General features: G+C 44.4%; 1 protein-coding gene across 1 annotated transcript in view; it reads right to left on the bottom strand.

Annotated features, from left to right (window-relative positions):
* The window catches only part of LOC103267973 (forkhead-associated domain-containing protein 1-like), a gene marked incomplete at its 3' end in the record, with an annotated part of 83,596 nt that overhangs the window by 57,304 nt on the left and 13,422 nt on the right, over window positions 1-12,870 (bottom strand). The window contains exon 3 of the mRNA XM_021716262.1: window positions 90-296. Coding sequence (XP_021571937.1) covers window positions 90-296 — 207 coding nt within the window. The remainder of the gene's footprint in view (window positions 1-89; window positions 297-12,870) is intronic.

Raw genomic sequence — 12,870 nt, 5'->3', positions numbered from 1 at the left:
GGGGTCGCGTCCCGGCTCCGCCGCGGGAACACCGAGCGACCCCCGCCCCGCGCCTGCACTGGCCCCGCCCCGCCGCGGCCCGGACTCACCGGCGGGGAGTTTTCGACGACCAGTTCGTAGGTCAGCCCCGCAGACCCGAACCGCAGGACGTCTCCCGGCGTGAGCTTCACGGCCACATTCTGCACGTGGCACTCGTTGACAAACGTGCCGTGGCGGGAGTTGAAGTCCTGGAGCACGAAGCTGCCCTCCGCCTCGCTGAACTCGATGAGCGCGTGGTGGTTGTCGACGTCCGGAGACTGAAACGGGGAGGGACAGCCGTGGCCATGAAAACGAAGGCGGCACAGCCTCGGATGTTTACTCGTGCTCCTGGGGGCCGGAATGTGCCGAGTGCTTACCTGTGTCACGGCGCCAGATCGGCGCCACACTCCTCATTTTAAGAGTACGCTGAGGGTCGGAGAGGTTAAGCAACTTGCCCAGGACACACAGCTAGTGCAGGAAGGAGCCGAGGCGTGTGCTCTGTCTGACTCCAGACCTGGCGACAGGTACCCCAGTGGCTGGGGGAGGACTCAGGCAACACTAGGGAAAGGGAACTTGGGGCATCTTCCTGGGCAAATGTTTGGCTGGGGAATCAGCTATTTTCCATTTCCCAGCCCCCACACAGGTGCCTGAATGGTGGTCCTCGTGGCAGGACCGAAAGCGAGAGGGCCCAATACAGCCACAGAGGCCAATCTGTGAGCGGCGACTGTCATGTTCCCGCAAGGAAAAGCCACATTCATGGAACAGGGTATGACGAGTTAAGAGGGTGTCTTTATTCATTTGCTGTACTCACCTGGCTTTCGATTATTTTTAAAATAGCATGCTTTTCTTACTATTGCAGAAAATGAGAACAAGAGAAAACAGGAGACCTTATGCCCACATGTAACCCCATTCCCCAGGAACACTGTGGTTCACATTCTTCCAGGCTTTGTCTATGCTTACATTCTTCTAAAAAAAAAGTTTAAACACAATGAGTCACCCCATACATTCATGGTTTTATAACTACCTTTTATAAACCTTGGTATACAAGGAACGTCTTCCCGTGCGGCTAGTTATTTCTGTTGCTTCTTAAAAGTGACTCGGAATTTGTCTAACCAAAGATGGCCTACTTTTCAAAAGGGGTCTTGGTGGGACACTTTTCCCCGAAGGAGAGGTGCCCCGCCTGCGTGTCTGTGAGCTGGCAGTGGAGGACAGAAGCGCCAATGTCATTTCACTTTAATGGGAAGACTGAGCAGGGCGCAGCGCAGGGGAGGTAACACCACCACGCTCCCCTGGCCACAGGGCCCTGGAGGGATGATGGGCAATGTCCCAACTGTGAGCCGTGGGGCACACTGGTGTCCTATTCTTTTAGGGGTTCTGAATACAGACATCCTCTCCAGCCTGAGACTTTGCGATTATTTTCTAAGTTTATCTTCTCGGAGTGTCCCATCTCACCCTCCTACTAAAGTACTTGCACCTGGACATCTCAAGTCCCATAATATCATAAGAACCAATAGTCCACAGTAATAATCAAATACAGTGATATGTAACATAGAGCAATAACATATATTAATTAAGCATTACAGGCTGGGAAATTTGCTAAGTGCTTTACTGCACTGTCCCATTTCATCTTCACAAGAATCAGGAGATAGTTCCCCATTTTGTAGATGAGGAAACTGTGGAACAGAATGATTGGATTTATCCCATGTCACTCAGATTGACGAGCCTGGCTTGGAGCCAGGTTTGCCTGAGTCAGATGTCTATGCCTTACCTACTTTGTAGGTTTCTACCAAACACTTTGGCACCCAAAATATAAAAACACAAAAGAAACCAGAGTAGCTATATTAATTGCAGACAAGGGAGAGATTTCAGAACAAGAAACATTGTCAGGGATAAAGAGAAGCATTAAATAATGATAAAGAAGTCAACTCTCCAAGAATACATTACGATCCTCAATGCATATACACCTAATAAAAGAGTGCAGAAACACACAAAGCAAAACCCGATAGAACTGCAAGGAAAAATAGACAAGTGAACTATGATAGCTGAGACTCCAACACCCCTCTGTCAGAAACACATCTGGCAGGCAGAAAATTAGTAAAGATATAACTGAACTGTACAGCACCATCAATCAATGGGATTAATGTAAATTTATAGAATACGTAACCCAGCAACAAGATACACATTCTTCTCAAGTTCACATGGAACACTCACCAAGAAATACCACATTCTGGGCTATAAAACTCATCTCAGTGAGTTTAAAAGAACAGAAATCATGCAAAGTAAGCTCTCAGACCACAGCAGAATTAATCTAGAAACCAGTAACCAAAAGCTAGCTGGGAAATGGCAGAATATTTGGAGATTAAAAAAACAGACTTCTAAATAACACGTGGGTCAAGGAAGAAGTCTCAAGAGAAATGAAAAATTATCTTAACTAAATGAAAATACAACTCGACAAAATTTGTGGGATGCAGTTAAAGCACCACTTAAAGAGAAATTTATAGCCTTGAGTGCATACACAAGAAAAGAAAAAAGATAAACAATCAATAATCAAAGCTCCCCGCTTTGGAAACTAGAGAAAGAGGGGCAATATAAGCCCGACAACACAGAAGAACAGAAATAAAAATGAGAGCACAAATGAATGAAATCGAAAACAGGAAAACGGAGAGAATCAAAGACACCAAAACTTTTTTGGAAAGTTCAAGATAGTTGGCAAACCTGTAGGCTAACCAAGAAAAAAATGGAGAAAACACAAATTACTAAAATCAGACATGAAAGCGAGGCCATCCCTCCTAGGCCCATGTATAGTGAAGGATAATAAAGGAATATTGTGAACTACTTTCTGTCTATAAACTAGATAGAAAGTGAGCCCAGATGGACTCACTGGTGAATTCTAGCAAACACTTTAGGAAGAAATACCAGCGCCCTAAAATCTCTTCCAGGAAACAGAAAGACAGGGAATAATTCCTAACTCATTCTATGAGGTCAATATCATCCTAATACTCGAACCAGATAAAGACATCACAAGAAGGGAAAACTATAAGCCAATATTTCTCACACAGATGTAAAATCTTCAATAAGATATTAACAAACAGAATCCAACAATGTATAAAAAGAATCATACCCCACAACCAAGTGGGATTTATTCCAGGTATTCAATATTAGTTTGACCTTCAAAAATTGATTAATGTAATCCATCAACAGGCTAAAGAAGAAAAATAGAAAGGTATTCCATGTGCAGAAACACACAAGGGAAAATCTGATAGGACTGCAAGGAAAAACAGACAAGTGAATTATGATAGCAGTTTTTCATATGCTTACTTGCCACAGGGTCTCTCTCTGTCTCCCACATCAGAGTGAAGTGGTACAATCATAGCTCACTGCAGCCTCAAACTCCTGGGTTCAAGTGATCCTTCCACTTCAGCCTGCCAAGTAGCTGGGACTACAGATGTATGCCACCATGCCCAGCTGCCATCTGTATATCTTCTTTGGTGAGGTATCTGGTAATACTTTTTGCCCATTTTTAATTTGGGTTGTCTTTTTTCTTATTGTTGAGTTTTAAAACTTATTTATTTTGGATACATATTTATAGCATCTTTATTCATAATTGCCCAAAACTGGAAGCAACCAAGATGTCCTTCAAAAGGTGAACGAATAAACATACTGTGGTACATCCATACAATACAATATTAGTTAACGATAGAAAGAAACGAGCTATCAAGTCACAAAAAGACATGGAAGAAACTTAACTGCATATCGTTTAGTGAAAAGAGCTAATCTAAAAGTATTACACATGGCGTTGTTCAAACTATATGAAATTTTGAAAAATATAAAACTAATGAAAGATTTGTGGCTGCGGTGGGGGGGTGGTGGAGGGGAGATGGGAGGGTTGACGAGGCAGAGCACCGGACGGTATAGGGCAGTGACACTCTTCTGTATGACATGGTCACGGCGGACACGTGACATTATGACTATGTCAAAACCCATAGGACTTTATAATACAAAGAGCGAACCCTAATGTAAACTATGGGCTTTAGTTGATAATAATATATTAGTATTCATCAATTGTAACAAATGTACCGCAGTAACGTCAGATGTCAATAATAGGGGAATAGTGTGTGTGTGCGTGTGTGTTGTGTGTGTGTGTGTGTGTGTGTGTGTGTGTGTGTGTGTGTGTGTGTGGTGGGAGAAGGGGGTGGGATATGTGAGAACTCTCTGTATTAGCCACTCACTTTTTTGTGAACCCAAAGCTGTTTTTAAAAAGTCTGTTAAATAAACATGAAAACACACTAGCTCCTTGGGAAATGCTACCCACATCATCTTCACCATCTCCATTGCTACTGATCACATTTCTCTGTACTCTATGTTCCCTTGATAGCCCATCAGAGATAAAGTCTACATGTTGCATTTTCTTTTTCTCTTCCCAAGTCCTCTCACTTTCAGCTCCTCAAAAGCTGTCATACTGTGATTAAGAAATCAAAGCAAGCAAGAGGTTTTGGGTGAAGCCACAAAAGAGGACAGTCCTCTGCCCCACATTAGGCCAAGGGAGAGTTTCTGAGGACTGCCCAGTGCCACTCTTCCCATATTCAGACATTTGCAAAAAAACTCATATTGGTGAGAAGCTCAGTTGCTATCACAGGCTGAAGGTATAAGATACACCCTAATGTGGTGTCTCACTATGAGATACATTTTATTATTATTATTATTATTAGCTGCTAACATATTTTGAGAGTGTCCTGTGAACTGGGACCTGCCAAAGCACACTGTGTTCACTCCCTTATTTAATCTACACAATAGCCCTTTACAAGGAGTTCTACTATTATCCCATCTATCATGAAGAAGCTGAGACTCAAAAGGTGAAGTGAGAGGCTCATTACTCTGACACTAAAACCAGACAAAGACATCACAAGAAAACTACAAATCAATATCCATGACAAATATTGATGCAAAAATCTTCAACATAATATCAGCAAACAGAATTCAACAGCTCATTAAAACAATTATATGCCATGACCAAGTGGGATTTATTCACAGAATGCAAGGATGTACTTTGGGAGGCTGAGGTGAGTGGACTGCCTGAGCCCGCGGGTTCGAGACCTGCCTGGGCAACTTGGCGAGACCTCATCTCTACAATAAATCAAAAATTAGCCAGGTGTGGTAGTGTGTGCCTGTAGTTCCAGCTACTTGGAAGGCTGAGGCGGAAGGATCGCCGGAGCCTAGCTGGTCGAGGCTGCGGTGGCCGGGAGCGGCCACTGCACTCCAGTCTGGGTGACAGAATGAGACTTCAACTCAGGGAAAAAAAAAAAGGAATGCAAGGATGGTTCAACATATGAAAATAGATCAATGTAAACTATCACATTTACTAAATGAAGGGGAAAAAACACAGGATCATCCCAACTGATGGAGAAAAAAGCATTTGACAACATTCAGTACTCTTTTTTTTTTTTGAGTCGGCCACTGCAGCATCAACCTGCTGGGCTCCAGTGATCCTTCCGAGCCCGGCTTCAGTACTCTTTCATGATAAAAACACTCAACAAACTAGGAACAGAAGAAAACTATCTCAACATAATAAAAGCCATCCTTATATGAAAAGCCCACTGCTAACATCAACTCAAAGGTGAAAGATTCTCTCCAGTTCTATTCAACATAGCACTGGGAGTCCTAGCCAGAGCAATTAGGCAAAAAAAAAAAAAAAGAAAAGAAAAGAAAAGAAAGAAATGAAAAGCTTTCAAAATATCTCAGATGTCAAATTATTTCTGTTCTCAGCATGATTTTATATGTAGAAAGTCCTAAAAGTTCCACACAAAACAACCCTGTTAGAACTAATAAATGAGATGCCACGTACAGTGGCTCATGCCTATAATTCCAGCACTTTAGGAGTCCAAGGCCGGAGGACCACTTAAACCCAAGAGTTCAAGACCAGCCTGGGCAACATAGTGATAACTCACCTCTATGAAAAAAAAAAAAAAAGAATGAAAGAAAGAAAAGAAAAATTAGCCAGGTGTGGAGGTGTGTGCTTGTAGTCCTAGCTACTTGGAAGGCTGAGGAGAGAGGATTGCTTGAGCACAGGAGTTCAAAGCTGTGGTGAGCCATGATTTTGCCACTGCACTCCAGTCCTGGGTAACAGAGAGAGACCACAACTCAAAAAAAAAAAGAATCAGTAAATGAATTCAGTAATGTTGTAGGATATAAAATCAACTCACAAAAAATTAGTGACATTTCTCTACACTAACAATGAACAATCCAAAAAGTAAGTTAAGAAAACAATTTACAGCCAGGTGCAATGGCTCAAGCCTGTAATCCCCACACTTTGGGAGGCTGAGGCGAGAGGACTGCCTGAGTCCAGGGGTTTGAGACCAGCCTGGGCAACTTGGTGAGACCTTGTCTCTAAGATAAATAAAAAAATTAGCAGAGGATGGTGGTGCGTGCCTATAGTTTCAGCTACTTGGAAGGCTGAGGCAGAAGGGTCGCCTGAGCCCAGCAGGTTGAGACTGTGGTGACCATGAGCATGCCACTGCTCTCCAGCCTGAGTAACAGTGAGACTCTGACTCAAAAAAAAAAGAAAAGAAAACAATTTACAAATGCTATTTACAATAGCATCAAAAATTTTTTAAAAATTAGGAATAAGCTTAATCAAGGAAGCAAAAGACTTATATAGTGAAAACTATAAAATGTTGCTGAAAGAAATGAAATAAAACACAAGCAAATGGACAGACATTCCATGCTCATGGATTGGAAGACTTAATATTGTTAGAACATCCATTCTACCCAAAGCCATTACAGATTTCATGCAATCACTATCAAAATTCCAATGGCATTTTCTTTTTCAGAGATAGAAAAATTCATCCTGAAATTCACATGGAATTGCAAAGGGACCCCCAATAGCCAAAACAATCTTGAAAAAGATGAACAAAGTTGGAGGAACCACTTCCTGGCTTCAAAAGTTATTAAAAAGCTAGAATAACTGAAATTGTGTGGTACTGGTCTTTATGCCAGACATAGAGAACAGTGAACTTGAATAAAAAGGCTAGAAATAAACCTTCTCACATATGGTCAAGCGTTTTTTGTTTTTTGTTTTGTTTTGTTTTGTTTTTTTGAGTTGGAGTCTCACTCAGTCGCCCAGACTGGAGTGCAGTGGCCACTCCCGGCCACCGCAGCCTCGACCTGCTGGGCTCTAGCGATCCTTCCACTCAGCCTTCCAAGTAGCTGGAACTACAGGTGCACATTACCACGCCTGGCTAATTTTTTATTTATTGTAGAGATGAGGTCTCGCCAAGTTGCCCAGGCAGGTCTCAAACCTGCGGGCTCAGGCAATCCACTCACCTCAGCCTCCCAAAGCACGGGATTACAGGCTGAGCCACCGAGCCCGGCTGGTCAAATGTTTTTGACAAAGGTGTCAAGACTATTCAACTGGGGGAAAAGACAGTCTTTTAAATTTTTTTTATTTAAAAGATGTGGGGTACAATTCAGCATTAGGTATACAAGTGGTCATCATGCAGGTAAAATTTGGGCCTCCCTGTGGTCCCCACTTCACCTGGTTTGAGATGAGGTACACTTATTGATGTTATATGCCCCCCCACCCATTACTGCAATTCCTTTCTCTTTGTATTATGGTAAATGTTTAGGGTCCGCTTATGAGTGAGAACATGTAGTACTTAGTTCTTTGTTTCTGTGATAAATCACTGAGTATGATAGACTCTAAATCCATCCATGTTGCTGCAGAGTCCATAATTTTGCTTTTCTTTATGGCTGTGTAATATTCCATCGTGTATATGTACCACATTTTTAAAAATCCAGTTCAATGTTGTTGGGCAGCATGGGTGGTTCCATGTTTTTGCCATGGTGATTAGTGCTGCAGAAAACTTAGTCTTTTCAACAAATGATGCTGGGAAAACTGGATATCCACATGTAAAAGAGTAAAACAACAGATCAAAGACCTACACACAAGAGCTAAAACTAGAAAACTCTTAAAAGAACATAGAGGAAAAGCTTCATGGCATTGGATGTGGCCATGGCTTCTTGGCTATGACACTAAAAGCACAGGCAAAAAAAGGTGAATATTAATAAATTGTATTCCATTACAATTAAGAACTTGCGGCCGGGCTTTGTGGCTCAGCCTGTAATCCCAGCACTTTGGGAGGCCGAGGCGAGTGAATTGCCTGAGTTCACGGGTTCGAGACTCACCAGGGCAACTTGGCAAGACCTCATCTCTACAATAAATAAAAAATTAGCCGGGTGTGGTAGCGCACACCTGTAGTTCCAGCTACTTGGAAGGCCAAGGAGGAGGGATTGCCGGAGTCCAGCAGGTCGAGGCTGCGGTGGCCAGGAGCGTGCCACTGCACTCCAGTCTGGGCGACAGAGTGAGACTCCAACTCAAAAAAAAAAAAAAAGAAAAAATAACTTCCATGTATTAAAGGATATAATCCACACAATGAAAAGGCAATCTATGAAATGGGAGGAGATATCTACAATCATATATCTGAAAAGAGGTTCATATCTCTAACAAGAGCTCCTACAACCCATCAACAACAAAAACAAAATAGTCCTGTTTAAAATGTACGAAGGACTTGAACAGACATTTCTCCAAGGGGAATATACAAATGGCCAATAAGGCTATGAAAAGATGTTGAACATCACTAATCATTAGGAATATAAATCAAAAGCACAATGAGATACAACTTCATACCCATTAGGATGGCTACTATCAAAAAACACACTAAGTGTTGGTGAGGACGTAGAGGCAGTGAACCCTCATGAACTCCTGCTGGGAATGTAAAATGGGGCGGCCACCTTGAGAAATAATATGGCAGTTCCTCAAAATATTAAAAATAGAACTACCATGTGATCCAGCAATTCCCCTTCTGGGCATATATTCAAAGTAGTTGAAAGCAGAGTCTCAAAGAGAGATTTATACACACAAGTTCATAGCAGCATCATTTGCAAGAGCCAAAAGTGTCCAGTGATAAATGAGTAAAGAGACAAAATGCAGTCTAGATGTGCAATGGAATATTATTCAGCTTCTAAAAGGAAAGAAATTCTGGCTGGGTGCAGTGGCTCACGCCTGTAATCCCAGCACTTTGGGAGGCAGAGGCAAGAGGATTGCCTGAGCCCAGCGTTCGAGACCAGCCTGGGCAACTTGGCAAGATCTTGTCTCTACAATAAATCAAAAAGTATCTGGGCATGGCAGTGCCCCCCTGAAGTCCCAGCTACTCAGGAGGCTTAGGTGGAAGGATCATCTGAGTCCAGCAGGTCAAGGCTCTGGTAGTTGTGATCCTGCCACTGCACTCCAGCTTGGGGGATAGACTCCAACTCAAATATAAACAAACAAATAATAAGTAGAAATTCTGACACATGCTACAACATAGATAAACTCGAGGACTTTGCGCTAAGTGAAATAAAGCAGTCACAAAGTACATATTGTATGATCCCACTTGATGGTTAATCTTATTAAAGGACATAGAAACAGAAAGAAGAATTGTGGTTGCCACAGGCTGGGGGCAGGGGAATAGGGAGTTGTTTTTTATGGATATAGAGTTCCGGTTTTGGAAGCTGAAAACGTTCTGAATATTGTATTGGTTGCACAACAATGTGAATATAATTAACACTATTGAACTGTACACTTAAACATGATTAAGATGATACATTTTATGTTGTGTGTATTTTATCAGATTTTTTTTTAAAGGAAGGTAAAACAACTCACCCAAAGCCAAGATGCTGGCCTATGGCGGTGTCAGAATTTGAACCTAAGATAATTCCAAAAATTGCATCCTTGACTTGTATGGAGGAGAATGATTTAAGAATGAGAGAGGATGCCGGGCTCAGTGGCTCAGCCTGTAATCCCAGTGCTTTGGGAGGCTGAGGTGAGTGGGTTTCCTGAACCTGCGGGTTCGAGACTGGGCAACTTGGCGAGACCTCATCTCTATATAAAATCAAAAATTAGCGGGGCGTGGTAGCGCGCGCCTGTAGTTCCAGTTCCTCGGAGGGCTGCTGAGGCGGAAGGATCGCTGGAGCCCAGCAGGTCGAGGCTGCAGTGGCTGGGAGCGGACACTGCCCTCCAGCCTGGGTGACAGAGTGAGACTCCAACTCAAAAAAAAAAGAATGAGAGAGGAGGAAGTGGAAGTGAATACAGAAGCAAAGGCATTTGTGAATGGCCTCCTGTATTTAAATATCTTACTAAAGCACAGAGAGTCTACAAGACACTGAATCTTAGAGTAGCCACTGTCAAAGAACATCCTCTCTGTGCTTTGAGGAAGCCTCCCTGAGAAGCTGCTGCCAGGCTCAAAAATGCCATCTGGAACTCCCCAGTTCTCAAGCTTGCACCATCTGGAAATCACTTGCCCACTCTCAGACCATAACCTCCCCGGCGGGACATTTGAGATTGTTGTCAGAGGCAGGAGTGCGGGTGGCCGGCAGGTGCGGTGATGATGAGACCCCTTTCCAGGTGGGTGCCTAGGCTCAGAGTCCAGCCCTCCTGTTTCCTAATGACTTGACCTCGGGCACATGACCCATTCCCTTGGAACCTCTGTTTCCTCATCTGTAAACGGGGATAATGACAGAATAGCCCTCACTTGTTTGCAGTGAAGATTAAGTGAGATATACACCTAGAAGTATATGTTAGCCCATGTAGCAGATGCCAAAATACTCACTTATTATGAACAAAGGGATGGGCTCTGGTTAGAAAGCCTTGAGTTCAAGTTCCACCTCTGCTACTTTCCTGCGGTGCAGCCTGGGGCAAGTGTGTCTACCTCTCTGAGGCTGCTTCCTATGCTGCAAAAATGAGTTTGATCAGCAGTTCCTCAAAGGACTGACAAATGGTACTGCTTGGCGAAATCTTCAGTGTGGCAGAATAACATTTTTAAAATTAACTAGTGTGTGCACACATGTGTGTGTTATTACTTTTTAGACACAGGGCTTTGCTAGGTTTCCCTGGCTGGAGTGCGGTGGCTACTCACAGGCATGCTCATAGCTTACTGCAGCCTTGACCTCCTGGGCTCAAGCGATCCTCCTGCCACAGCCTCCCCAGTAGCTAGAACTACAGGCACACACCACCGTGCCTGGCATGCATGTGTTTAATCATATTTCTTTTTACCTTTGGCCTCTGGTCATCCCACTCTCCACTCTTAGCCTTGTCCCTGCCTCAGGAAAGGGACGTAATGCAGAAGCAGAAAAACTGGGGTTTTCAAAAGAATAAGGATGTGAGGAAATGCCCAGGGCTTTGGTGAGTCAGCGGGTCTGGGAGTGGCTATCTGCACCGCTTCTGTTGGCTGGAGCCTCCCCAGCTTCCCAGGGGAGTTCTGAGGCTGGCAAGCCCTCTAGAAGATGCTGGCTCATGGGTGTATCTGGGGGCTCCCAGAGTTAGTGCAAATCTGGGGTGTGGGGAGTCTCATGTGTCCTGAGTGGTGAGTGCCCAGGCGCTGGGAAGAACCCCAAGCTGAAACAGCAAGCAGCAATGCGTGCCCATGACAGCAGCTACCAGTCATCCTCGGCCCACGCCCCCATCCTGAAGGCCTTTTTTCCTGAACCCTTTCCTTCCCACACGGTCCCAGCAACCTGAGCCTGAATCCTAGCCCTCTATATCCTTCATGTGTGACCATGCGCAGGCCCTCGGTCTGTCTGAGCTGCAACCTTCTCATCTGTAAAATGGGGAAATAATAGACCCTATCTCGTCGGGTTGTTCTAAGAATTAAATGAGTTAGCACAAGTTAACATACACAGACCCGTACCTGACAAAGCGAGCCCGCAGTGAATGCGCATGGCAGCATCACCCGCCCAGCTCACCCGCCATCTTCTCCACTGCCTCGGCAGTGACCCTTCTGATTCCTCTAAAAAACTTCAAAATCCCATACTGCCACCTCTCTCTCCATGACTGGAGTCTAGGTAAGAGGTGGTAATAACCATGGTTGACAGAATGTTCCCTCAAAGATGCCCACATCCTGATTCCTGAAACCTGGGAATGTGCTACATTACATGGCGAAAGGGATGGTGTAGATAGAATGAAGATGACTAATTGGTGACTTTGAAACAAGGAGATTGTTCTGGATTATCCACTGGGGCTAATCCAACCACACAAGCCCTTAAAAACAGAGAACTTTCTCTGGCTAGAGTTGGAAGGAAGAGTCAGAAGGGGAGGCCAGGGAGTTTTCAAGCAGAAGAACTCAATTCACTATTGCTGGTTTTGAAGACGGAGGGGACACAAGCTACGGTTTGTGGGTAGGGACAGCCTCGAAGCTGAGGATGGCCTCCAGTGACAGCTGGCAAGAAAGGGGTGGCCTCCATTCCATAATTGCATGGAACTAAATTCTGCTGTCAGCCTGAAGGGCCTGGAGGAAGACTGTCCCAGGGCCTCAGAAAGAGCCCAGGTGGCCAACACCTTGATTTTGGCCTTGGTGACCTGGGGCAAAGGAGCCAGCTGAGTCCACTCAGACTTCTGCAGAACTGTGCATTGCTGTAAGGAAAAAAACGACCACTATAACCAAAACTTACGTCAATATTTGCCACCTGCCAGACACCGTACCAAGCACTTTGCAGGAATTCAGTCTCATGACATAGCTACTGCAGTGGGCCCCCTCAAACACACACAGAAGTCACAGCTGAGAATGGCAGGGGACTTGCCTGAGACCCTGCAGCTCTGTGGGACCCGGAGCGGGGATGGGAGCCAGGTGGACTAGAGCCAAGCTTGTGTCTGCGGCCGCCTGCCCTGGAGCCGCTCTGCTGTTCTTCACACCCCATCCCGCCTAGTGCTGGTCGTGTTCTCTCCAAAACAACAAAACAACTCCTCTAGGTGCCAACTTCCAAACAAGTTCAATGCTAAGCGCTTTGCCTGGTCCATGTGGGCTTTTTTTTTTTTTTTTTTTG

Source organism: Carlito syrichta, unplaced genomic scaffold (assembly GCF_000164805.1).
Source record: "Carlito syrichta isolate Samal-C Ts95f unplaced genomic scaffold, Tarsius_syrichta-2.0.1 Scaffold308650, whole genome shotgun sequence".
NCBI classification, from domain to species: Eukaryota; Metazoa; Chordata; class Mammalia; order Primates; family Tarsiidae; genus Carlito; species Carlito syrichta.
Note: the sequence above shows the minus strand (reverse complement) of the source record. Positions and strands in the feature narration are given on the sequence as shown.